This window comes from Megascapheus bottae, chromosome 6 (genome assembly GCF_031878675.1).
Source record: "Megascapheus bottae isolate mThoBot1 chromosome 6, mThoBot2.hap1, whole genome shotgun sequence".
Taxonomy (NCBI): Eukaryota; Metazoa; Chordata; class Mammalia; order Rodentia; family Geomyidae; genus Megascapheus; species Megascapheus bottae.
Window position 1 is genome coordinate 73,802,116 of NC_143514.1, and position 25,489 is coordinate 73,827,604.

Consider the following 25,489-nt stretch of genomic DNA (forward strand, 5'->3'; position numbering starts at 1 on the left):
TCTTGTAATCCTATTCAGGAAGTCGCTCCAAGGATTTAAAGCTAGCCCAGGCAAAAGAGTCTGTGGAGCTCTTATCTCTTCAATTACCATCCCCTCTTCCCCTCCCTCCACCTACTCAAATCCAGAAGTGGAACTGTGGCTCAAGTAGAGTGCCAGCCTTTAGCACAAAAGTTCAGGTCCTGAGTTCAAGGCCCAGGACCAGTGCATGCGTGTGTACAGACACACACACACACACACACACACACACACACACACACACACACACTCACGGGGCCTTAGATGATGACATTCTAGCTCCTCTTGTAGCTGGTTGGTGGGCTCTGGGATGGGCCTCCACCCCCGTTTTATAGAAGAGGAACATCCAGAGAGCCCATGTAATCTGCCCAGCATTCTATCAAGGAGCTAGAATTAGCACACAGAGGGACTCTGAGACAGATTCTCTTTCACACTTGCTGGAGGGAATAGAAGCACATGATTAGAACAGAGGGAGAGAAGTCCTAACAGTATTTTAGGATTAGAGTGGGTGCCTAAAACGTCATCACCAGATAAGACAAGAATTCCACTATCGATTGCATATCAATCAACTACCGCCGAACAGGTTTTAATCTGGGTGGGCAGAATGATTGGTTTTATAGCCAGAGACGAACAACTAAGCACCGTCCCGCTACGGTTTGGTCTGGTCTTGTACTGACCGCATGGAGAGTGGCAGCTTTCCAGCCTTCCACCCGCCAAGGCCGCGGAGGGCCGCGAACCCGCAGTGTAGCTGCAGTGTGCAGACCCTACACTCACCCCCAGCTCGCGTCCCAAGTCCGCTTTCCCGCAGACTTCTCTTCTCCCGGCCCGGGAGGCCGCAACAGGACTGCGCCTCTGATTGGTCCAGGGGCTTCGGTACCCGACTCTGATTGGTCAACGATGCTCACGCCCTCTCGGCCCTGGGTTATACCATAGGAGGGGAGGGGAAGAATGTGTATATGTACTACAGCTTATTCTCCAGGCTCGATCATATCGCAAGGCACGGCAGCCTCGCATCACAGGCTGTGCGCCCATAGTAAAATTAGTGGAAAATCGAGCAATACAGCGGGACTGTCGAGGTCGAAGGCCGTTCGGGGCGCGAGCTCCCCCCCGCACAGTGGTACGCCCCGGGCGGGGTCACGCCGCCCCACCGCGCCCGCCGACGCTCCCGGGAACTGTCGCATTCCCGCCGAGATGCTGCCTCCGTCGCGCTGCGTCCTCCTGCGTTGCTCCCGCCTGGCCGGTGCCTGGACCAGGGCTGGGTAAGTGCGTTCCCGACCGGGTCGGCGCGGCGCCGGCTGGGTGTCTCCCCCACCTCTCCCCGACGCTCACCCTGCGGCAGCTCCGGACGCTGGGGGTCACCGCCGCGATCCCCGCCCCGGGGCTCCCCTTCTCGCAGGGTCGCGGCCTCCAGTGCCCTCCAAAGAGGGGACGCCCCCTTTCCCAGGCCTCTGCGGCGGGCCGGGGGTCCGGAGCCCGCGTCCCACGCCGGGAAGGGGGCCTCCTCCACCTGCTCAGCCGACTTTGACAGTGACAAGTGTCGGAGGGCCCCTCCTGCTGCCCGGGCTGGCCCTGGACTGGGGGCCCTGCGTCTGCGGGCTCCCGCGGCCGGGGCCTGCAGGAGGCGTACGTGCACGTGGGTTTCTGCTGGCCTCGCTTGGAGGGCCAGCCAGTGTTGTGGCCCCGGGCATGTAACTGGCCATGTCTTCCCCGATGCGCGGTGCCTTTTCCGAGTTAATCAGTGTCCCTGTCCCCACCCCCGTGGGATGGCACCTCCTCTGTCAGCCCTCAGTGGGGAGGGGCTGGGGAGGAACCCCGCAGGAAGGGAACGTCGGGGGCGGATGACGACCCCTCTCCCAACTGAAAGCTACACACCCAGGGCCTCTGCATGCTTGCTGGCCAAGTCCCGTGCGAGGCTTCTTCTGGCACCCTGAGATGACTTCTTGCAGACACCATGTAGAAGCCCCATTAGGAAGGGGACATCTTACCAGTTCAGGTGTTTACCAAGTTCATCTGTGCAGGGGGCAACCTGGGGGAAAAGGCATAAACATGGACCCTCTACTAGGTGGTAGAAAGCCATCTATGTTCTCAAAGCAAAGAAGTAATGTTTACTGAGCATGCTGGGCCATCATGGCTGATAAAACACTGGACTGCCCCTCATCTTGCAGTTGATAGGCAGCTTCATTTGCAGCAGATGTGGGGGGGGGGGTCTGTGCCCCAGTTCCCCAGGGTTCGAGACCCTTGGTCACAATTGGTCCAGTTCCAGATTCCTGCTCAAGGCCTTCTGAATGGAGGGCAGTGGGAGGTTTCCTGGGTGAGGCTACCTGGTTCAATAGACTTTTCCAACCTGGCATCTTGGATTGGGGGGCCAGGCTGTCTATCCTTGGCTGCTCTGTAGGACGCCCAGCAGTGTCCCCGGTCTCTGCTTACCTGATGTCAGTAGCCTCCTAAACCCTGAATCTTAGCAATAACAAATGTGTTCAGAGATTGGCTAGTTGTCACCTGTCTCCCTTAATTGAGACCTGGATTCTAGAACAGGTAGATGTTTGATCATTTGTCCATTTATTTGACACACTTCTCATGTACTGTATGTGAATTTGGAGAGAGTTTTTGGACACTTCCAGTGGTAGTTCATTGTCCTAGGTATAAGAATTCCAGTGCCAGGAAAACCACCTCTTTTGAAGAACCCGTAGTAGTATTTCCTTTTTTTTGCTTTCAGTGCCAGGAATCGCAACCATTTTTTTTTAAGAATGCCTGATAATATGTCTTTAAAAAATGTGTTAAGTTGTGTCTGTTGTAAAAATATAACCAGAACAACAAAACTTATAAAAGTCACTCATAATCAACAGGAAATAGCCTCTATCATTTTCTTTTTTCTTTTTTTTTTGGTGGATCATGGGCTTGAACTCAGCCTGGGCATGGTCCCTGAGCTCTTCAGCTCAAGGCTACCGCCCTACCCCTGGGCCTGGATGGTGTCCCTGAGCTCTTCAGCTCAAGGCTACCACCCTACCCTTAAGCCAAGCCCCACTTCCCATTTTCTAGAGGTTAATTGGAGATAAGAGTTTCAGGTCCTTTTGTGCCAAGACTGGCTTTGAACCTTGATCCTTAGATCTCATCCTCCTGAGTAACTTAGGATTACAGACATGAGCCACCGTGCTCAGCTTGATGAACATATCCTTTTAACTGGGTTTTTCTTTTAAGATAAAACAGTGGATCTGTCGGCATAGATTGAACAGCCCAAATCTGAAATTATTCAAAATTCAAAACTTCATGAGGGCCGACATGACAACACAAGAAGAAAATTTAGCATCTGACCTCATGACTCTAAATCCAGTGCCCTGAACATAGCTCCTAGCAGCACCGTGCAGATCACTTAACCTGTCTGCGCTATTTTACGTTGTCATGTGGAAATAACAGTGGCCACTTCACAGGGTTGTCATGGGTATTAAATGAGGGGTGCCTGATGCCCAATAAGCTCAGTCCGTGCTGCCACATTGTACCAGCCCCCCTCCCACAGCCATAGGAAACAGGAAGGGGAGGAGCCATGAGCCTCATGCCCTAGCCCCTCCCCATTATTCTAATATTGCTTCTTCTGGGGACTCCTAAGTTCCCAGACCTTTCCTGACTGGAGTGACAGTATAGACTGAAAAGACCCTTGAGCTGAACTGCAGTGCCAGTGGACAGCCAAGTGGCATCAACCAAGCCACCGTCCATCTCAGCCTGTCCCCAGCTGAGAAATGGGCTTCTAGCTACATTCTATGGGGAGGAGAAGTATAGACAGTATCTCCTGAGTGAGGAAGGCCTGTATTCAAATCCTGATCTGTCACTTACAAGCTGTGACCACGAGCCATGAATGAATAGAATGAATTGTGAATATCCTCTCTGAAGCCCAGTTTACTCATCTATAAAAGCAGCTCCTAGGAGCAGCTCCTGTGTACATCACCGGTGCATTTGTGAGGTGGTTTCTGGAACTCTGTAGGCTGGTGAAGTACCACTCACTCAGTCCCCTTCTTTCTGTTTTCCTTTGGGCAGTCAGGGAGAGCTGTCTCTCAGGGCTCTGTGCCCCGCCCACCTGGGCCCTGCACTTTCCCCGAGGGCCTCCTGGGCCTCTAATCACAGTGATAAAGAGGCTTTGTCTTATCTGGCTCCAGATAGCAGCTGGGAAACAGGTGGCCCACCTGCAGAACATTTCCTTTCTAGTTCTCTTGATCTTGGCCACGCTTGTCCCAAACCCTGGCTGCCTGTATCCAGCCTGGGTATTGCTGGAAGAACGCTTGTCTGCATGTCCAGTCCTGGTGGCCTGGCATTGGCTCTGACACCATGTTTGCCTCCTGAACTTTCTCGCTGGGCCAGACAGGCAGACTGTGAGGCTGGGTGGTTGGTGTTGGACAGAGTGGACACAGGCCCTGGTGAGGGGCACAGAAAAGGTTGAGTAGCTGGATTGCTGCGGATGGGGTGTGGTGAAGGGGAGCGAGCTCATGATCTTGTAAGAACTCTGAAGTTTGCTTTTGGAAGACTAGAAGCCACTAGGTAGTTTTGAGCTGGTGATGCGTGGATCTGCAGTGGACCCCGTGTACCTGGTCCTGTGAGATTATGACGGAACTGGGAACTCTTGTTGCCTGGCAGTGTTGTAACCTGGGCTGGTGACTGGGTAACACATTCCTCATGTTTGTGATGATGCTTAACACTCCCCCGCACCCCCATTACTGCCTGGGGACTGAGCACACAGCATGCTCAGTGCTTCACACCCATAGTGGAAACAAACCACATCTATTCTTCTAGAGTGTGCGTGTGGGGGGGGGGGGTCGTGGGGCCTGGACACTGTCCCTGAGCTCACGCCTGTAATCCTAGCTACTCAGGAGGCTGAGATCTGAGGATCAAGGTTCAAAGCCAGCCCGGGCACAAAAGAACTTGAGACTCTTATCTCCAGTTAACCTCTAGAAAATGGGAAGTGGGGCTTGGCTCATGGGTAGGGTGGTAGCCTTGAGCTGAAGAGCTCAGGGACAGTGCCCAGGCCAAGTTCAAGGCCCATAACCCACAAAAAAAAAAAGAAAGAAAGAAAGAAAAGAAAAAGAAAAAAAAGAAAGAAAAAGAAGAAAAGAAAAAGGTTATTATAAACCAGCAGTACCCCCCTCATGTGTCGTGGTTACAGCACCCCTGAATGCAGAGGCCACCCCCAGTGACTTGGCACACCTAACCTCTTCCCCAGAATGCGCCCCATTAGTTCCTCATGGCAGAAGTGTGGAGTGGCTTAGGGATGATGGCCTAGGAGTGGACTTTTGCATTCGTGCAGGTGTCAGAGCCGGGCAGCGGGGGCTGCGGGATGCCTCTTTGCTTTCTCCCCTGGGTTTCTTGGCTGGTTCCTAGCTCCCAGTGGCCTTACCATCTTCCACTGCTGCAGCCTTTGCAAGCCCCCTTCCCCCGCACCAGTGGCGGGAGGAGCAGTGGGGTTCCTAGGTGAGCAGAAGGTGTGAGGGGAACCTAGTTTGGGTCCAGATCCTGTCCTGCGTTTCCTCCTCACAGCAGAGGGCTGAAGCCTGCGTTAGGTCTGCACCCCACAGCCAGGTCCCTGCAGAGCTCACCAAAGAGGGGGGCATACATGAGCGGGGGATACCCATACCAACTCAGTCCACTGATCCCCATCTGCCATGTGATAGATGAGAGCTGGCTGCGTGAAGGAATGAATGAGGGGTGCAGTCCTGCTCAGAGGCCTAGGCTCGTGAACCACCCATTGCCTCGACCTAAGTTGCTGGAAGCCATGCTCATGTTAAATCTAAACCGCTGATGAGCCAGAGTCTGCCTGGGGTGCTTGGCTTAGTTCTGGTTACAGTTTGCTGAAGCTGAACTTTGAACTTGCGTGTCCTAGCTACACTTGGATGGATGGGCACAGCTGGCCAGGTCAGGAGACTTCATAGATTTGGAGAAAACCATGAGAGCATGTGATCCGGGGTCACAGGGGAACTCTGCCCTGTGGGAGGCCCCAGATTGGGGAACAGGGGAAGGAAGCTCAGGGCTGCGGTGGTTAAAGTCAAGGCTGGAAGCTGGTATTCTCTCTGCCCCCCACCCCTGCCGTGTGGTAGATCCTGGGGGCCTCTGGGAACTGGCTTTCCTGGCCTGAGTGGAGAGGGGAGAAAGACCAGTGATTTGAAAGAGGGCTGCTGCCCTGCACACGATGCTGTACTTTCCTCCAATGAGGAAGCAGGTTTTGAGGGAGAACAGGCTAAGGGGTGTGTGTGTGTGTGTGTGTGTGTGTGTGTGTGTGTGTGCACATGTACATGTGCATGCATGCATGTGTATGCACATGTGTGTCTGTCTTGGAGCCTGGGCTTTTCCTGTTCATCACATCCTGGGAGCCCGTTGTCTCACCTGGCCCAGAGCCCAACTGGAACCTTCCAGATTGTCCCAGGAAGCAGACACTATCCTCTTGCGTCCTCAGGCTCTCTGACTCATGATGACTTCTCTCCATTCTACCCCAGGCGAAAGGGAAAGCGTTTCAGTTTTAGCTGTCACATCTCCGGTACCAGCTTGCCGGGCCTCACCATTTAGGGAGGGACAGTGACTTGCCCAGGGTCGCCTAGCTGGCGGGAGATGGGGCTGGACTTCAGCACAGATCTGTCTCAGGCACTCTTCTTCCCTCAGCCACGGGAGGTGGGGCTGAGGGCACAGGCGCCTTGGGGGTGGTGGTAGGAGAGGGAGGTGGCCCCGTGCTCACATCCCATTCTGTGTCCTGCTTTACCTGTATCTTCCATGGCTCCCTGCTCCTGGGCCTTGGCATCCACCCTGCCCTCTTACTGGAATGCACCTCCCTGAGATCTGGTCTCAACCTCCTTCTGGCCTCCATGGTGGGTCACCTCCTGGCCAGCCCTCCTGGCCTCCGCTCTCCTTCAGTTCCCTTCTCAGGGACTCCTGTGTAACTGTCCTGTGTGTGCCTCATGCAGTGATCTGGGGGCCCTGTCTGCCCACGTGGTCCCAGCTTTGTACTTCTCTCCAGGCTTTCCTGGGGGAAGGGGGAGGGCTCTGAGCCCTGACTCCTTTCCAGGAAGATGAAAGAAATTGGGCCTGAACTCTCATTGTCCCTTCTCCTGCGGCCAGGCCCCCTGTCCTGTTGGGCACACACAGGCTCATTGAACACCAGCCCAACAAACAGCCCAGTCCAAGGCGGCGCTAAAATGAAGCACAGAGTTCCTTTATCGTGTTGTCTTAAGCACAAACAAAAACGGGGTCACCTGTGCCACCCACACTGTGCCAGGCCTGAAACCCAAGGAAAACAGAGAACCAGGCCTGGGGTCCAAGACACAATATGGGTTTGGTAGGATCATTCCCATGAGACAGCTATAGAAAAGAGCTCAGAGCAGGCAAGTCACATACCCTGGGACACACTGCGGCAGAGCTAGGACTTGTGTCTTGGACCCCAGGCCTGGTTCTCTCCTGCAGGCCCTTTGTTTTCCTTGGGTTTCAGGCCTCTGGGCCAGCTGGGACCCTGGAGAGGCACATGGCGGCGGTAGCTGCTGACCTGTCCTCTGCTCTGCCCTGTCCAGGCTGCGGTGGAAGCATGCCTCCCTACTGAAGGTGGTCAACGAGCCCATCTTGGCCTTCCTGCCAGGCAGCCCTGAGCGTGACGCACTGCAGAAGGTGAGTGGGGCCAGGTGGAGTGGAGGGTGCAGCCTGGAGCAGGGGTAGCCCCAGATGCTGGCTATGGCCTATTTTGGGGGGGAGAGCTGAGTACTAAGCCTGACTTTGAGAAGTCCAGCGCGTTTGCACACGGTTCGCATGCGGAGGTTTTATCTTTGGCATAGGAAGAGCTGGGGTCCCTGGCCTCGCCTTCCTGCAGTGTGACTAACACCTGAGGGGGGGCATGTTCCTTCACCCCAGCCCTCCCCTCGGCAGTTCTGCTTACAAGCCCACCTCAGGGTGTGAGGCAGGGGGAGGAAGGGCCAGTGTGCCCACCCACATTGCTGTCCCTCCCTCCACAGGCCTTAAAGGACCTGAAAGGCCGGACAGAAGCCATCCCGTGTGTGGTGGGGGACGAGGAGGTGTGGACATCGGACATCCGGTACCAGGTGTCGGTAGGTCCAAGAGTCCCATGGAGCCTGTGGGCTCTGCCTTGGCCAGCCGTGGCCTTCCCAGGATCCAAAAGGACCTATGACGCTGCCCAACTCCGAGGACATCCCGTGCCCCTCCCCCTGTCTTGTCTACACTGCTGGCCCTCCAGCTGTGATCCCATGTCCATCCTGTGAGCTGGCCCCGGGGCCCCTGCTTGGGGCTTGTCTGTTCAGAGGCCGGCCGACACTTCAGGCAGATCAGGAACCCACCAGGTCTAACTGGGAGGTTAAAGCCCTGGTCCTTGGCAAACAGAACTTCCGGTGGGCATGTGCGGACTTGGCTGGGAGAACTCGCCCCCATAGTCCTCACTTCCTGTTCTCCGTGCCAGGCAGGCGATGTCCATGTGAACCCCCCTCTCTCTTGTTTCAGCCCTTTAACCACGGACGCAAGGTAGCCAAGTTCTGTTATGCAGACCAGGTGAGTCTGGTCACCTGGGTGGTTATTGGTCCTTCACTGCCCTGCCAGTTGTTGATTTGAGGGTACACCTTGGTGACTCCCTGGACCTGGGGTGGATTAGGGGCCGCTGGCACCGAGGGTGGATTAGGGCCGCTGGCACCGAGGGGGTGGACTGGAGCTGCTGACCCTGGGGCAAGGGAATGGGCTGGGGCCGCTGGCACCAAGGGAGTCTCCGGGCAGGGATGAGCATGCTCACGTTAACTAGTGCCAAGTGTGAGCTGCCTTGGTCATGGCTGGGACAACTCCCGACATGCCCACTGTGATGGAGCTGAGCCTGGCTTGGGGAAGAGGAAGATTCTAGAAAGCTGAGTCGGGGATGGAAAGGTAAGCAGGTACCTGGGAGCACCTGTGGGGAGGAGTTGAGTGGCCTGAGTAGGATCCAGGACCTGGCCTCATGTAGGGGGAAGGAGGCAGGGAAGAAGGGATGGGGTGAGGGAGGGAAGTCCTGATGCCTGCAGCAGGAGTGTCGGGGTGGAGTTGACCCCAAAGCTGGGCCTCTTGAGCCTGTGGATGGTGAGTTCACAGGCCAGTGGGCCTGGACCAGGACCAAGGGGGTGAGGTGGCCTCCACGTAGGTCCTTCAGACCCCAGGCTGAGAGCAGGACAGGCTCTGCATGGGAACAGCCAGCCCGTGGTAGACAGACATGCTGTCTGCAGCTGTGGGAATGGGCAGGGGCCTTCCCTTTCACCTCCCTCTCCTCCAACCAGGGCCCTGCCTGTGCCGGGGCAGCCCTCACCTTTACCTCTCTCTTCAGGCCTTGCTCAACAAAGCCATCGAGGCCGCCTTAGCTGCCAGGAAAGAATGGGACCTGAAGCCCCTCGTAGACCGGGCCCAGATCTTCCTGAAGGCGGCCGATCTCCTGAGTGGGCCTCACAGGGCTGAGGTCCTGGCCAAGACCATGCTGGGACAGGTGAGGGGCCGAGGGCCCAGACTCTGCTGCGAGGCCGCTGGTTCCCGTTCCTCTCTATGGACGTTGGCTGGGCTCCTCTCTTCCATTCTCCCAGCACACACTGATCCTTTACTGGTTGTGAACTTTGGTTCTCACTCTCTGAAGCATTTTTGCACATTGCTGGTGCTCTCACTTGAGCCTCCAGTGGGCTTTTTGCTGGTTAGCTGGAAATGGCTTTTCTGTTCCGCTTGGTTTCAAACTGAGATCCTCAGATCTCAGCCTCATGAGTAGCTAGGATTACAAGCATGAACCACTGGCACCTGGCTTTTAAGATTTTTTTGATAGTGTCTTTTTCATTGTTATGGAGGTACAGAGGGGTTAGCTTAGGTAATGAGTTCATTTCTTTTTGGACAATGTCATCCCTTCCCTAGCTCTCTCCCAGTTTTTCCTTCCAAGCCCCACCCACAAATCGTATAATTTTCAGCATAGTATCTAGTAAATACCACTGCTGCATGTGTTTATCTATTGCCCCTCCATTTCTGTGCCCTCTCTACCCTCTCTAAGATGGATAAACAAACAAGGTAAAAAAACAAAAACATCAATGAAGAAAAAAACCCCAAAAACCTTGTTTCCTTTTTTCCGTTTCTGGAATGTTCTGAATTTGTATGTATTTACTACCCAGAGGAACTATTTCACTGTGTGCTCAGTCTCTCTGTGTTTTTCATGGTGTTAAAACCATAGGACATATTTTGGCGCCAGTTGTAGGGCTTGAACTCAGAGCCCCCATTCTGTCCCTGAGCCTTTCTGTGCTTGAGTCACAGCACCACTTCCAGCTTTTTCTATGTATGGGGTACCGAGGAATCAAACCTGGGTCTTTGTGCATGCTAGGCAAGCACTCTAAAGTAGGCCAAAGTCCAGGCCCCCTGTTGTCATTGTTGAGGAATGGTTTTTAAATGATTTGGTGGGGAGGAAGGAACCGAGGAATGGGTCAACGTTGCCATTTGTAGAGGCTTAGTTTAGGGTGTTATCTTTCCTGGGTTCCTGAATGTTACTGGAGCCAGATCCCAGGCTGCCAATCCAGTCCAATGGTTTGCTGTCCTGCTCCTTTGTACCTGTGCCGAGAGCGCCCTCTGCTGTGTAGAGGTGGAATGGCAGCTGCATACCCCACACTGAGTGTTGGCTCTGGGTTTGGGTGAGTAGGTTTGCAGGCAGACTGTGGTCAAATTGAGTCCCTTCTTTATTTGGCTTGACATTCTGGGGCTTCAGAAAGCATGGCACACACATTAGCTCAGCTTGCATGGCCCAGGTTCCCTAAATGCACCTGCTGGTGACCTCGGGTCTTGTTGCTGCGGGGCGCCGCCCCAGCTCTTGGGGAGGAAGGGATTCCAGCCAGTTCTGCACTGGTCATCCCTTTGTGAAGCGTCTGGTTCCATCAGCAGGCACCCAGTAAGAGCTGCAGTTGTTCTGATCCAGCCTCGGAGCAGCCTGTCAGAGTGTGTAAGGGAAGAGGTTTGGGTCCCTGAAAACTGGAGTCCTTTCCACCCCAGGCTCAGGGACAGGCCATTGCAGATTTCCCGTCCCTGCTGGGGTCCAGCTCTGCTGCGGTGGGAGAAGGGCTGGCAGGTGGCCGTTTTGCTGCTGAGCTACCTTCCCTACTTTGCAGGGTAAGACGGTGATCCAGGCTGAGATCGATGCCGCCGCCGAGCTCATTGACTTCTTCCGATTCAATGCCAAGTTTGCCATGGAGCTGGAGGGGGAGCAGCCCATCAGCACAGCGCCCAGCACCAACCACATGGTGTACCGGGGGCTGGAGGTACTGGCGGGCGGCAGCAGCTCCGGGGGCTGCTGGAAATCGCCAGGCAGGCCTCATTGCCTCTTTCCTCCTCAGGGCTTCGTGGCCGCCATCTCACCCTTTAACTTTACCGCCATCGGAGGCAACCTGGCAGGGACGCCGGCCTTGATGGTGAGCAGGGCAGACTCCAAGCCCCAGGCCGTGCTGGCCATGGGGGAAGCACTGTGGTGGCATCAGAGCCAGGATGAGCATTGGGCTCAGACACGCGGTTCAAATCCCAGCATTGTCCCTGTGGGAGGTCCACACGGGCCCTGAGCTCTGAGGCCACTGCCGGAGAGTGAGGACCCATCAGTGGGCCACAAGTGTGGGGGCCGAGGACAGTGGGGCCGTCATTCACCTGCAGCGTCCACCGGATACAAACGTGGAGGTCACGTGATCCAGGGCTGGGGCCTCCCCTGCCACTGGCAGAGCTCCCAGTGTGATGATTGGCCCCCAGATGGCCTGGGCAGGAGGAGGGCAAGGCCTTAGCCCTGTCGGGTCAAGCTTGCGGATGCCCAGGTGTGCCGTGTCTGCACACGTAGGTGGACGTCCCTCCCCTCCCCCAGTCCCCCAATCCGTGGACCCGGGACACATGCCAGAGGGCCCGCAAGCACGTACCTGGCCTTGTCCAGGGGGTACAGGCACCCCGAGAAAGAGAATGAGGGCCGTGGGGTGGAGCCAGGGCCTCCCGTGAGGGCTTCTGAGTTCTTGTGGGATGGTGGGTTCAGTGACAGTGGTTCTCGGGGAAGGATGCCCACGCCACGGGCTGGGCCTCTGCGTGACACTCACCCCTCCTGCAGGGCAACGTGGTCCTGTGGAAACCCAGTGACACCGCCATGCTGGCCAGCTACGCTGTCTACCGTGTTCTCCGTGAGGCCGGCCTGCCCCCCAACATCATCCAGTTTGTGCCTGCGGACGGGCCTGTGTTTGGGGACACAGTGACCAGCTCAGAGCACCTCTGCGGCATCAACTTCACAGGCAGTGTGCCGTAAGTCACTGGGGATAGGTGTGTGTGTGGGGGGGGGACTGAGAGGCAGTCAGACGGGCTGCCTGGAGGGGCTGGCATGCTAGTGGACTACTGGCCAGGCAGAGGGGAGAAGCAGTATGCCCTGGGGTGGACTAAGCCCCTGTGGCTGGAGTGCACCCACTGACTCAGCAGGAGCTTCCTGACCCTCACAGGGCAGGGACCTGAGCTCCTGCTATGGCTGGCAGTGAGTGAATCGCAAGGCCAGTGCCCCGCTCACTGGCTGCAGGGGCAGTTCATGTAGAACGCAAATGTCACCCTCCCCGAGAGCCTGGCCTGGTCACCTGTCCTGCCTGTCCTGTGGCCTGCTGGCTGGTAACAGGCAGTACTCGCTTTGTCTCTCTGGCTCCCCAATGCCCACCCTTGCCCACCCTGCTGCTTTGTCCTGGGTTAGTAACTCTGGCTAGTGTGCAAGGCTCCATGCACACCCAGGGGTGGGTGGCGCGGTCAGGAGCCAGCAGGACACCGAGGGTACCTGTGTGTGGGTCAGCTCAAGTGGGCGGGCCTGGGGCTCCACAACCCCCTTCCGTGCTCAGTGTGGGGGGGGGGTGGGAGAGGGCAGACATGACACTGTCAGAATTGCTGAGCAGGGCTGTTTTCCGGAAGGCCAGTGGCCCCTGGGGTCCCCGCCTGTGAGCGGGCCGAGCGGAGCGGGCCAGGCCTCCCATTTGCCACGCTCTGATGAGCTGTGGGGCTTAAAGCTAGGAAAGTCATAAATTAGTATTAGGGCCTGCGGAGCCAGCTCGGGGTGATTAGCATTTTTATTGTTTTGTGGCACTGAGGTTGGTCACAGTCCAAGCCTGAGCTGGAGGCCTCCTAGGGCGCCAGCTTCCTCCCTTCTCCCTCCCCAGGGAGCCACCTCCTCTAGCCCAGCACTGGTCCCTGCTCATCACGGAGTGCCCCGCTCGCTGCATGGCTTGTCCCTCAGTTCCTAGGTGAGGTGCAGAATTGAGGCTCAGAGAGGTTGAGTGGTTAACCTAGGATCACAGCCACGGTACTTGAGCTTAGGCCCCTGCCTCCCCACTGGGTGGTTGTCCCTGGAGCTTTTCAGCCCCTGCCTCTGGTGGGGCCAGCCCCCCACCCTAAGTGGGGGTGACAGCCCTCCTCCTCCCAGAGGCTAAGCCCGGCTTTCTGACGCCACTCTGGTCCTCTGGTTCCAGCACCTTCAAACACCTGTGGAAGCAGGTGGCCCAGAACCTGGACAGCTTCCGGACCTTCCCACGCCTGGCTGGAGGTAAGGGCCCTCCACCGTCCAAGAGTGAGTGAGGACCGTGTGAACACTGCAGGGGGCAGGGTGGGAGGCAGTGAAATGGGGTGGGGGAGCCCAGCCGGCTCTGCGCATACCTTCACGCCCAGAGGTTTCATGGACCCACTGTGTTCCAGCCGCATCCATTGTTTGTTTGTTTGTTTGTTTGTTTTGGCCAGTCCTGGGCTTGAGCTCAGGGCCTGAGCACTGTCCTTGGACTTTCTCAAGGCTAGAGCTCTACCACTTGAGCCTCAGCACCACTTCCGGCTTTTTTTTTTTTTATGTATGTGGTACTGAGGAATCGAACCCGGGTCTTTGTGCGTGGTAGGCAAGCACTCTACCACGAGGCCCATCCATTCTTCTGCAGGACTTCTCAGGGCCTTTACTGCTCTCTGATTAACAGCTGCACACTTGTGTATTCCACACTTAGTGGGCTGTAGGACCCTGTGTGTACAGGTCACGTGGGCCAGGCGTGTTAAGCGTATTTTGGGAAAGTGCAGAGACCTTGGGTTGTGCGAGGCACGGCCACTGGCAGAAAGTTGGGGCCCATGGTGAGTTTCGATCCTATTCCCAAGCTAGCTGGAGTGTGGATAGGTGTCCGGGAAGGAGGTCCCCTCAGGGCTGGCTGTTATTTGGCTTCCAGCCACTCCTCCCCCGCTTTGGTACGAATGGGGTTCCCTGCAGAGGGAGTGGGTTTCCTGTTCTCAAGGCCCCCAGACAAGAACAGGCCTTTGTTTACCAGGGCCCTGCCTGGAGCTCAAGCTCCATACCTGTCTTTCAAACGGGAAGAATAATGGCGGTGGCCACGAGGGCTTTGGGGACTGCAGCCCCGGCTCTGAGCCTCTTGGTGGCAGGTGCTTTCAGCTGTTGCCAGAGGGCCCAGAGCCGGCCTGGAGCAATTTGTACCGGGAAAGGGGCTGGGCTCCCACCAAGGAGCAGGAGCAGTTGGGGGAGAGGCCCCCCATCACTGGGGGATCAGGGAAAGCCTTGAGGAAGCTCCTGGGCGCCTGGGCCAGAGCTCCTTCCTCTGCCTCTCTCTGGGTAGACTCAGTTTCCCCCTCTGTGCAGCCAGGACCTGGAGCTGGTGGCTCCCGCTCCACCTCCCCATTGGGAGGACAGGCTTGCCTCGTGGGGTTCTGGGGTGTCCTCACCTGGTCATGGGTTTGTGAGGCTGGGCCAGCAGGAACCCCCCCCCACGCCAACCCTAATCATACCCCCCTCCCCCGCCCCCCGTAGAGTGTGGTGGGAAAAACTTCCACCTGGTGCACCGCTCGGCAGATGTGGACAGCGTGGTGAGCGGCACCCTGCGCTCAGCCTTCGAGTATGGCGGCCAGAAGTGCTCGGCCTGCTCCCGCCTCTATGTGCCCGCCTCCCTGTGGCCGCAGATCAGAGAGCGGCTGCTGGAGGAGCTCAGCCGCATCACAGTGGGCGATGTGAGTGGCTGCTGCCAGCCCAGCGGGGTCCCCGCACGCATGCATGCCGGGGTCCCCCCAGGTGGGGTGCAGGGAGGGGGCCCCTTGTCTCACCCTCCTCCCCGCTTCCCTTGCAGCCTGCAGAGGACTTCCGCACCTTCTTCTCCGCCGTGATTGACGCCAAGGTGCCACACAGGACCTAGGGGCTGAGCCCCAGACAGGGACAAGGGGGAGGTCAGGGAGGGGGGTCCTGGCTTGGGGTCCCTAGCACTGCTGCTCTGATCTGGCAGCCTTGGATAGAACAGAATGTGCCACGACCAGCTCGACCAGCTCCCTGGAGCCCCAGCACGTCGTGCCTTCCCTTCTTAGTGCTGGGGGCTGCACCCCCAGCCCGTCTGTGACACCGGCTTCCCCTCCCCAGTCCTTTGCCCGCATCAAGAAGTGGCTGGAGCACGCCCGCTCCTCGCCCAGCCTCACCATCCTGGCTGGGGGCACGTGCGATGACTCGGTGGGCTACTTCGTGGAGCCCTGCATCGTGGAGAGCAAGGACCCGCGGGACCCCATCATGAAGGAGGTGACACAAGGGACCCCATCATGAAGGAGGTGACGGGGGGCACAGGACCCCCTCACGGAGGTGATGGAGGCGGGGTGGTAGGCCTGGGTACTCACCTGGAGGCTTCACTGCACGGTGCGTTCTGTGGAACCAAATGTCTTGGCCTCCCGGTTCTGGATGCTGGGCCCTGTCCCCGTCACCCCTCCGTGGCGGTGTCCTCGTGCTTCCCCTGCCGTGCACGTGGGGTAGTGGCGTGTAGCAGAGGCTGTGGGCCAGCCCGCACCTCACAGAGGAGGGTGAGACACTGGCCCAGACCCTGGGTTGAGGTCAGAGCAGCCCTGAGGAGGGGGCGCCATCCTTGGGCAGGAGCCTCTCATTCCCAGCCTCAGCCCATTGAGACCAGAGAGTTCTGGAATGTTCTGCCGGATGTAAGTCCTGTGGGCAGGCACGTTGCTGTCCTGCGGGAACCAGGAGGCAGCCCCGGCCCTCTGCACAGGCCCAAGGTGGCTGCTGGGGAGCAGGGAGGGCTGAGGGCGGCCTAACCCAGCCTCTCCCCCAGGAGATCTTCGGGCCTGTGCTGACCGTGTATGTCTACCCAGACGACCAGTTCCGGGAGACCCTGCATCTGGTCGACAGCACCACCAGCTATGGCCTCACGGGGGCAGTGTTTGCCAAGGATAAGTGAGTGACTGCAGCCCTGGTGCCCTGGTCCTGCTGTCCTGTCCCTGCCGCTCTCCCTCCATCCCCTGTTCCCTCTGCTCCTTCACGATGGACAGGCCAGTAGCATAGGCATCTGGGCCCTTTGTTACAAGTACAGATGTCAGGTCCCCTGGTGACCACATGGCCTGCGTCTCTAGAGCCCAGGCATGGGGCACTGGTGACCGGCTACCTGGACCCGATGGGGCCCCATGCTGCTGTGCAGAAGTGGGGTGTGCAGGCTTGGGCTCACTGCACACACACGGAGGCAGGTCTCACTGCCTGCAGCCATGGAGCCTTGGGTGTTTTCTGTCCTCAACCACATGGGGGCCACTGTGTCAGCTTCTGAGGGACAAAGAGGAAGTGGTGGGATTTGAACCCCAGAGGAAGGGGTCTGGGGGTATCTCTCCTGCCCTAAGAGACAGGGAAATTGGACCAGGCCAGTCTGTTGTCTCAGAATTTCTGGCTCCCCAGTGGGGCCTCCTGGCAGCTCTGTGGGGAGCTGGACGCCCCCTTCCTACAGAGGATGCTGAGGCTCAGGCCAGGTCGAGTGGTAAAGGGTTCCAGGCAGCAGCCTCCCAGGTGCGGCCCTAAGCTGAGCTGGAAAGCCAGGGCTGCGAGGCTGAGGCTGGAGCCGGGCCCTGGGGCTGGAGGGGCAGATGGGCTGGGAGGGGATGGCCCTCTGACCACGGCCCTACCTCCCAGGGACATTGTTCAGGAGGCCAGAGCCACGCTGAGGAACACTGCTGGAAACTTCTATGTCAACGACAAGTCCACCGGCTCAGTAGTGGGCCAGCAGCCCTTTGGCGGGTCCCGGGCCTCTGGTGAGTAGGTTTCTCTTCCCAGTAGGGAGACCCTAGACCTTTAGAGGAGGGGGAGGGAGCACCCCAGGGATGGGACCGGGCGCACTTAGATCTTTTTGAGGGAATGAGTTGCTGACCCCTTTCCCATGGTAGGAACAAGGGTGTGGAAGTGTGTGGAGATTTCGGCCCAGCCCCTGCATGTCCTAGCTGTACATCACCCTATGTCTGGTGCCCTCCACTTCACAAATGGGGAAACTGAGGCTGGGAGGAACCATTGCTCCCTGTGGCAGGGCCAGGGCTGAGCCCCAGAATGCAGAGATTCCAATGGCAGGCAGGCAGTCAGGCCTCCGCTTGTCTCAGCGGTGACGTGAATGGCACAGAGACACAGACCCCACCATCAGGGGTCTTGAGACTAGAAGTGCCCAGTGGGATGGAAGAGTCTGGGGACCCCCTGTCTTCATGCTGGGAGCTCCATGTTGTGTTGTGAGTTTGGATTCCTGGCAACATTCTTTATGCCAGGGTTTCTTGCTGGCCCTGGTGAACATGAGTATTTCATGACAGCCATTCTTGCTGGAATGGGGTGATACCTTATCGTGTTTTTTTTTTTTTTTTTTTTCCCAGTCCTGGGCTTGAGCTCAGGGCCTGAGCACTGTCATTGGACTTTCTCAAGGCCAGAGCTCTACCACTTGAGCCTCAGCGCCACTTCCAGCTTTTTTTTCTATGTATGTGGTACCAAGGAATCAAACCCGGGTCTTTGTGCATGCTAGGCAAGCACTCTACCAACTAGGCCAAACTCCCAGTCCCCTTGTAGTGGTTTTTGATTTGCATTTCCCTGATGATTAATGACGCTGGACCTTTGTTCCTAGACTTCTTGGGCTTTTCCTATGTCTTCTTTTGAGAAATGTCTCTTAAGTCCGTTGCCCATTTTAAAGCATGGCTTGTCTTATTACTTACTTTTTGCCCTTGAGTGTTTTGTGTTTCTCATAGATTCTGGATGTCAGCCTCCTGTCCGGTGCGCAGTTTGCAAAGATTTTTTTATTCTCTCATTCTGCAGATGGTGAATCTCGTTCAGTCCTCTGGTGACTGGTTTCTCTGTGTGCAGAAGCTTTTTGGTTTGCTGTCTTTGCATTTGCTTATGGTGTTCAAAAGAAATCCTCATGAATTCCAGTGTCTTTCACTTATTTTCTTTGTGGTCGTGGGGCCCCTCGCATCTCCCCTCCGTTGTCTTTGGTAGTTGTAGTCTTCTCATTGAGGAGAGATGGTCCAGCTTCTTCCTTTCACATATGGATACACAGTTATTGCAGAGACTGACTCCAGTGTTTAAGAACACAGGATACTCTTAACATCCTTTATAAAAAACAATGGCAACAAATCTGTTGGCTGTACATGTGTGGGTTTACTTTCTGAGCTCTGTCCCCTTTCATTTATCTGGATCCATTTTATGCTATAAAAATTTTTATATCATTCTGTTTAGATGACAACTTTATAATATATTTCAAAGTCAAGTAAGTACAACCCCTATACACACTACCCACCCTGGTCAATATAGCTTTGGCTATTTCTTTTCCTTTTCCTTTCTTTGTGTTACCATATAAATTTTAGAATTTTTTTTTCTTTGGTCAGTCATGGGGCTTGAACTCTGGGGCTAGGTGCTATCCCTGAGCTTTCCAGCTCAAGGCTGCTGCTCTACCGCTTGAGCAACAGTGCCACTCCCGTTTTCTAGTGGCCCATTGGAGAGAAGCGTCTCATGAACTTTCCTGTCTGGGTTGGCTTTGAACCACGGTCCTCAGATCTCAGCCTCCTGAGTAGCTAGGATTACAGGTGTGAGCTACTGGTGCCTGGCAAATTTTAGGGTTTTTGTTGCAGTTCTGTGAGTAACATCATTGGTATTCTGATGGGGATTGTATTGGATCTATCTGTGCATTGTTCTGATAATGATTCTTTCAGTCCAGAGAAATCTTTCCTTTGTGTGTATCCCCTTCAGTTTCTTCATCAATTATTCTCAGCTTTCATGAAGTTTTGGTTAAATCCCCCACCATTCATCTATTCCTATGTACTTTGAGGATTTTGGTTGTTATTGTAAATGAGGTTGCTTTTTTTTTTACTTCTATTTTAGAGAATTCACTATTGGTATAAAGCAGTACTACTGACTTTTATATGTTGGTTTTGCATCTTGCAACTTGGCTAACTTTGCTCATACGTGGAGCCTTTGGAGTTTTCTCTGTATGTGACCCTGTCATCTGTAAGCAGTAACAGCCCAACTTCTGCTTTTCCACTCTGAGTGTCCTCTAATGCTTTGTCCTGCATGGTTGCTCGGCTGGGACTTGCAGCAATGTGTTGAGCAAAAGTGTGAAAAGTGGGCACCAGGCCCTGGAGAGAAGTTTCTCACGCTCCCCATTTTGTACCATGTTGGCTACTGGCTTGTTACAAATGACCTATGTTGTGCTGAGCTGTGTTCCTTTTATACTTTTTTTTTTTTTTGTCAGTCCTAGGCATTGAACTAAGGGCCTGAGCACTGTCCTTGTGTTTTCTCAAGGTTAGAGCTTTTACCACTTGAGCCACAGTACCATTTCCGGCTTTTTTCTATGTATGTGGTACCAAGGAATCGAACCTGGGTCTTTGTGCATGCTAGGCAAGCACTCTACCACTAGGCCAAACTCCCGGTCCTAATTTGTTGTTTTTAGTCATGGAGATTGTATTGGATTTTATGAAATGCCTTTTACACGTCTGTTTAAATAATTATGCAATTGTGGTCCTTTGTTCTGTTGATGTGGTGCATCAAAGTTATTGTCTGTGAGTGTGAGTGAGTGTGTGTGTGTGTGTTATGTTATTGTAGTAGTAGTTGTTGCAGTTGTTGAGCCATCCTTGCATTCCTGGAGGAAATTCCTCCCCTTGGCAGACTCAGTTAGCTGAATTGCTTGAGCACGTTTGCGTCTGTGCTGTCTGTGACACTGTCCACAGATTCCTTTCTGCTACGGCTATGGTACGACGTTTGGTTTCAGGTATCAGGAGGAGGGCGGCCTTTGAGAACATGCTCACAGGTCTTCTCTTCTCTTCATTGTCCAGGATAATGGAAAAGAATCAGTAGTAGTTCTTTAAATCTTCAAGAACTCAGCTGTTTGGCCCTGGGCTTTTCTTTGATGGCAGACTGTATCTGATTTGATTTTATTACTTGTTATTGGCCTGATGAGGTTTTTCCATTGTGTAATGATTCAATTTGGGACCGTAAATTTATATGGTTAGGTGAGTGTGTTTGTATTTTTCTGGTGTCATTGGTCTCTTTTTACAGGTCTGACTTTATGTTGTCTCCCTTTTGTCCTTAGTCTAGCTGAGGGTTTGTCCATTTTGTTTTCTCTTTTGAAGACTACCCTCTTCACTTTGTTGATATTTTATGTATGTTTTAGTACATTTCACTTGTTTTGACTCTGATCTTTGTTATTTGTTCCTTTCTACTAATTTTGGGTTTGGTTCTTGTTTTCCTATGTTCTTGAACTGCAGTGGTGGGTTTTTCATTTGAGACATTCTTGTGGTCTTTGATGTGGTGTTGATTGCTATAAAATCCCCTTTTAGGACTGCATTTGTTGTCTCTTTAGGTTTTGGTATATTCTATGTCTATTCTCATTTGCTTAAAGAAATGTTTCAGTTCCTGCTTGCTTTTCTCCCTCTCTCCATTGGTATTCATGAGTGAGTCATGTGCTTTCTGTCTGTAGTTTTAACTGTTTTTCTTGTGACTGATTTCTACTTCAATTCCACTGTGGCCAGAACAGAGATAAGCAGTAGAGTACCTTCCTAGCAAAGCTTAAGGCCCAGTGGTCAAACCCAAGTACTATGAAAATACATAAGTACATAAATAACTAAATAAAACTGTGGGCTGGAGGGCTGGGAGTTTGGCCTAGTGGTTAAAGTGCTTGCCTAGCATGCACGAAGACCGGGGTTCGATTCCTTGGTACCACATATATAGAAAAAAGCCGGAAGTGGTGCTGAGGCTCAAGTGGTAGAGCTCTAGCCTTGAGAAAGTCCAAGGACAGTGCTCAGGCCCTGAGCTCAAGCCCAGGACTGGCAAAAACAAAAACAAAAAAAACAAAAACAAAACTGTGGGCTGGGATGGAGCTCAGTATTTTAAGGCCCAGGGTCTGGTCCCCAGAAGCAACACCTTTTGTACTGTGTATGCGTGTGTGGGGACTTGTTTTGTCCCTAACATCAATCCATACTGGAAGATGTTCTGTGTTTGTGAGAAGGTGTGATGGAATGTTGTTTCTATAAAGTTAGTTAGGTTCATTTGCTGTAGGATGCAGTTTAATGCTGCTGTTTTCGAGTCTACTCCTCCTGTGTATGTATAGTGATGTTTGCTTTGTGTATTTGGATGTGCTAGTATTATTCATATAGACACAGAATGAGAGTGAGAGAAAGAATTACTATTTCCTCTTGCTGACTTGATCCCTTTATCATTACATAAAGACTTTCTGATCTCGTTTGATCTCTTTATATTTTGAGCTTATTTTATTATCTGTAGGTAAAGTCTTACTATGGCCATTTTGTAGCTTGCTTCCTAGTTTTATTGAAGTTCCTTTTTTGCTCCCCTCATCCTCTTCCTCCTTCCCCCGCCCTTCTCCCCTTTCTAGCCATCCTCTCTTCCCTGTCCACCCTCTCCTTCCCTCCTCTCCCCTTTCTTTTCCAGTTCTTTGAGGCAAGGTCTTGCCTTGTGTAGCCAGGTTAATCTCTGCCTGCTGAGTGTGAGGTTGCACTGTGAATTACCACAGCCAGCCCGATGTCTTCTTCTCACTCATGGATGTCTCTTTCATTTTGAAGAATTCCCTTGGTCTTTGTTCCTTTCTCCTCGCCTTTCCTTTTGCTTTCTTTTCTTTACAGGAGTTCAGGACCTTATTCCTATGAGGCAAGCACTCTGCCCCCGAGCCTCCCTTGAGCATTTCTTGTAGGATTGTCTGGTGGCAGTGTTCCTGGCAGGTGTGTTTTCTTCAGCATTGGCTGCCACTCTCCCAGTCTGTGCAGCCTCTGCCCAGAAGTCTGCTGTCTGGCAGATCCCAGCACCTCAGGGTGTTGTTTTCTTTTGCAGCCCTGAGAACCCCTTGGTTGTAATGTATCTTAGACTAGACACTGGGTGAGTTATCTCTGATAACTCAGTTTGATCTGCCCCGCCCAGAGGTTTGCAAACTTCTCTAGGTGGGGGCAAGTTTCTCTTCTGCTCCCTGGCTGTTCTCAAGTCCTTTGGGGGCTCTGCTAAGGCATTGTCAAGGGTATTTTGAAGGGTGCAGATGAAGATGGACACAGAGCGAAGTCTGGAAGGTTCCCCGGCACAGGGTTTCTGTCCCTGCTGTGTTAATAATCCTCCTGGAAGTGCCCTGAGTCCAGTTCGTTGGAGGAAGGTGCCATTGGTCAACTCAAGCCAGGGTGATCGAGTCACCCACCAGCCCTACTGCCCAGGGCACCTGGGGCTGCGAGTTCCTGCTCCTCCAGCCACCTGGTGGTTTCCCTGGTAACAAGCCCCCATCTTCTAAGTCTTTCTCATGAGCATCCATTCCAGGGGCTTCAGGGGCTCGAGGAGGAGACAGGCTCCTTACTGCAGCTCTGCTTCCAGCAGGTCTCTGAGTCCACACCCGCCTCTCCTGCCGCTTCCACCTCCTTGGTGGGATGGCTCTTCTGCTCAGAGCCATCGCATCTCCCCAAGCAAACAGCACCATCTTTTCCACAGGAACCAATGACAAGCCAGGGGGCCCCCACTACCTTCTGCGCTGGACGTCACCCCAGGTCATCAAGGAGACCCACGAGCCCCTGGGGGACTGGCGCTACTCGTACATGCAGTGAGCCTCGCGTGCCCACACGCCCGCCGCCCCGCACTGCCTGTCCAGACCGAGGTCCTCACCACGCGGAGCTGCCCGCCACCCGCGCTCGCAAGCAGCCCCCTTCCGGAGTTCCACACCTCCTGCCACCAGCTCGGTTGCAGGCTGGGCCTGAGGCCATGCTGGGAGGAACAGGGCCACTGCTCCTTCTCCCCATCAGCCACCTCGGTGCCCTGGCCTTCCCTCGCCCACAGTGGGCCCAGGGATTCCAGGATCTGGGGATGGGGAGGAGCCGCTCCCAGGACCCTGCAGAGGCCGCCCTGGCTCCTCAGGAGCCTCAGCAACTCACAGGCTCTTCCGGGTGTCCCCAGTGAGGCAAAATGCAGGACATAGCTGTCACCAGCTGGCCTGCCCACCCACTGTTGTCGTGAGGCCCCCCAAGCCATGGGCGCTCAGCCCAGCCATATGCCTTAGACCCACGTGCCTTTCCACGGGGTGCCTGTTCCCCTCCCGGCCCCGCCACCAGCTAAGGGTGGCGCTTGGCTGCCCTTCCATGCAGCCTGAGATTCTGGAAAGCTTTGGGGGACTCCATACTGTTGGGGTTCCCGCTTAGCTCTTCAGATGCTGCCTCCCAGAGCCCATCTCAGGACTTCAGCCTGGGCCCCCTCCGTCCTGGGCTGAAGTGTGGCCAGTGAATCCTCCCTGCCCAGCACGTCATCCTTCAGCGGTCCTCTCTGCGTATGTCCAGTCCAGTGGTGGCCAGGTGAAAACTTCCTGCCTGGGCTCTGGATGGTCGGGGGTCTTTGTGTGTGACTTCTGAGAGTAGTTTTTAGGGGACTGAGAGTGCTGGGTTCCCCTCAAGGACAAATGCCCCACAGAGCTGCTGCGGGCTCCCATGCGTCCCCATTTCTCACCATGGCCAACGCCTTGGCAGGACCAGTGCTCCCTGGCCCTGCATGGGCTCTGCTTCCTTCTCACCTGTGTGGTCTCTCTGGGGGCTGGTGTGTTGGCTGGGGTGCAGGCTGGTTACGCCAGTTCTACTGACTGTATCCTGTGAGGGGGGAATAGAGGGTGCCCAGTGCCAATCAATAAAATGCCTGTAACTTGATTTGTGTGGTGGTCTTACTGGAGAGGGTGATGGGGCAGTGGTGGGGCTGGCTGGCTTTCCCTCTGGATGGCAGTGCCCCTGTGTTGTCACTTGGTGGGCACAGTGCCCTCTGCAGGATGAGGAGGTGGCAGGAGCTAGCGGCCCCCAGCTGGGGAGGGGAATGTCAGGCCGTATCAGAGCTCTGTCTTATTTATAAATGAGAACAGTTCCTACATATGTGCGCACACACTGCCATCAATACAGTGAGTTTGTGTTGCTCTTTTACCCACTGGAACAACCCTGAGCCCATTAACTGTGGATCTGTTTGGCTGGCCCCCCAGTGCAGTGCCTTGGTATTTGCTCAAACATTTTGAACCCTTCTGCCAAAGCGTTGAAGGTCTGAACAGGAAGAATGAGCTCAAGCAGGAAGGGGTGTGCGTGTGTGTCACGAGGGGATCCCCAAACCTTGCACATGATAGGCATACACTGCCATGAGCCCACTGAGCCCTCGTGTAGCCCCACCAGTGACTGCCAGCTCTGTGGCAGGGCTAATGAAAGTTGGGGAGTAGGTACCCCAAGTTCGCACAGCTAGTTAGTAGGAATTCGTAAGAAGGTCGGTTTGAACCTAGGTCTGAGTGTCTGCAGGCTGCATTCCTTTGCTGTCTGCTCTGTCAGGACCCTGGCCTCATGTTCCTCCTCTGCCCCTGCCATTTAACTGCCACTTTGCTTCAAAGCTCTCTCTTCTCTCTCTCTCTCTCTCTCTCTCTCTCTCTCTCTCTCTCTCTCTCTCTCTCTCTCTCTCTCTCTCTCTCTCTCTCTCTCTCTCTCTCTCTCTCTCTCTCTCTCTCTCTCTCTCTCTCTCTCTCTCTCTCTCTCTCTTTCCTCTCTCTCTCTCTCTCTCTCTCTCTCTTTCCTCTCTCTCTCTCTCTCTCTCTCTCTTTCCTCTCTCTCTCTCTCTCTCTCTCTCTTTCCTCTCTCTCTCTCTCTCTCTCTCTCTTTCTCTCTCTCTCTCTCTCTCTCTCTCTCTCTCTCTCTCTCTCTCTCTCTCTCTCTCTCTCTCTCCTCTCTCTCTCTCCTCTCTCTCTCTCTCTCTCTGTCTCTCTCTCTGTCTCTCTCTCTGTTCCTTCTGCCATCCCTAGACTCAAGGCTGGTGGCTTGTGCCCTGCCTGGGCCCCTAAGACATCTTTGCATAGTCATCAGAGCCAAGCCCCCATGCCTGTGATGCCATGGAGCCCCTCATTTCCCTGCTGCGGGCAGGGGCACAGCCACAGCCTTGGGCCTAGAGCTGTACCATTTGCGTGCAGCCGGATGTCCCTGCTGCTGCTGGCCCTCGGCTGTCAGTCAAGCATGCTCACTAAGGAAATGAGGGGTTGCTAGGCACCTGGAGCTGCAGCGGAGGTCAGGGCAGAGGTCAGAGGGACCCAGCAGGGTGGACTCACTTTTTTTTTAAACCATACTGCACTCATCCCTCCACCAGTGTGTCATCCGTCACACCTCTATCTGGCACTGTGTAAGGACATGAAGTATATCCTGTGGCACCCATTTCACAGATGAGGAAATGGAGGCACTCCTGGGTTAA

The 25,489-nt window shown here is 54.8% G+C and overlaps 1 protein-coding gene across 1 annotated transcript; it reads left to right on the forward strand.

Annotated features, from left to right (window-relative positions):
- Nucleotides 1–1,195: 1,195 nt before the first annotated feature.
- Nucleotides 1,196–23,931, forward strand: Aldh4a1 (aldehyde dehydrogenase 4 family member A1). The gene is made up of 15 exons (XM_090335713.1): nucleotides 1,196–1,274; nucleotides 7,551–7,644; nucleotides 7,986–8,078; nucleotides 8,485–8,532; nucleotides 9,326–9,481; nucleotides 11,124–11,273; nucleotides 11,349–11,423; nucleotides 12,092–12,279; nucleotides 13,476–13,549; nucleotides 14,798–14,994; nucleotides 15,111–15,158; nucleotides 15,395–15,547; nucleotides 16,086–16,207; nucleotides 16,928–17,046; nucleotides 22,736–23,931. Exons 1-15 carry the CDS (start codon nucleotides 1,207–1,209, stop codon nucleotides 22,846–22,848), a joined length of 1,698 nt encoding a protein of 565 aa, XP_090191839.1. The 5' UTR covers nucleotides 1,196–1,206; the 3' UTR covers nucleotides 22,849–23,931.
- Nucleotides 23,932–25,489: the final 1,558 nt, after the last annotated feature.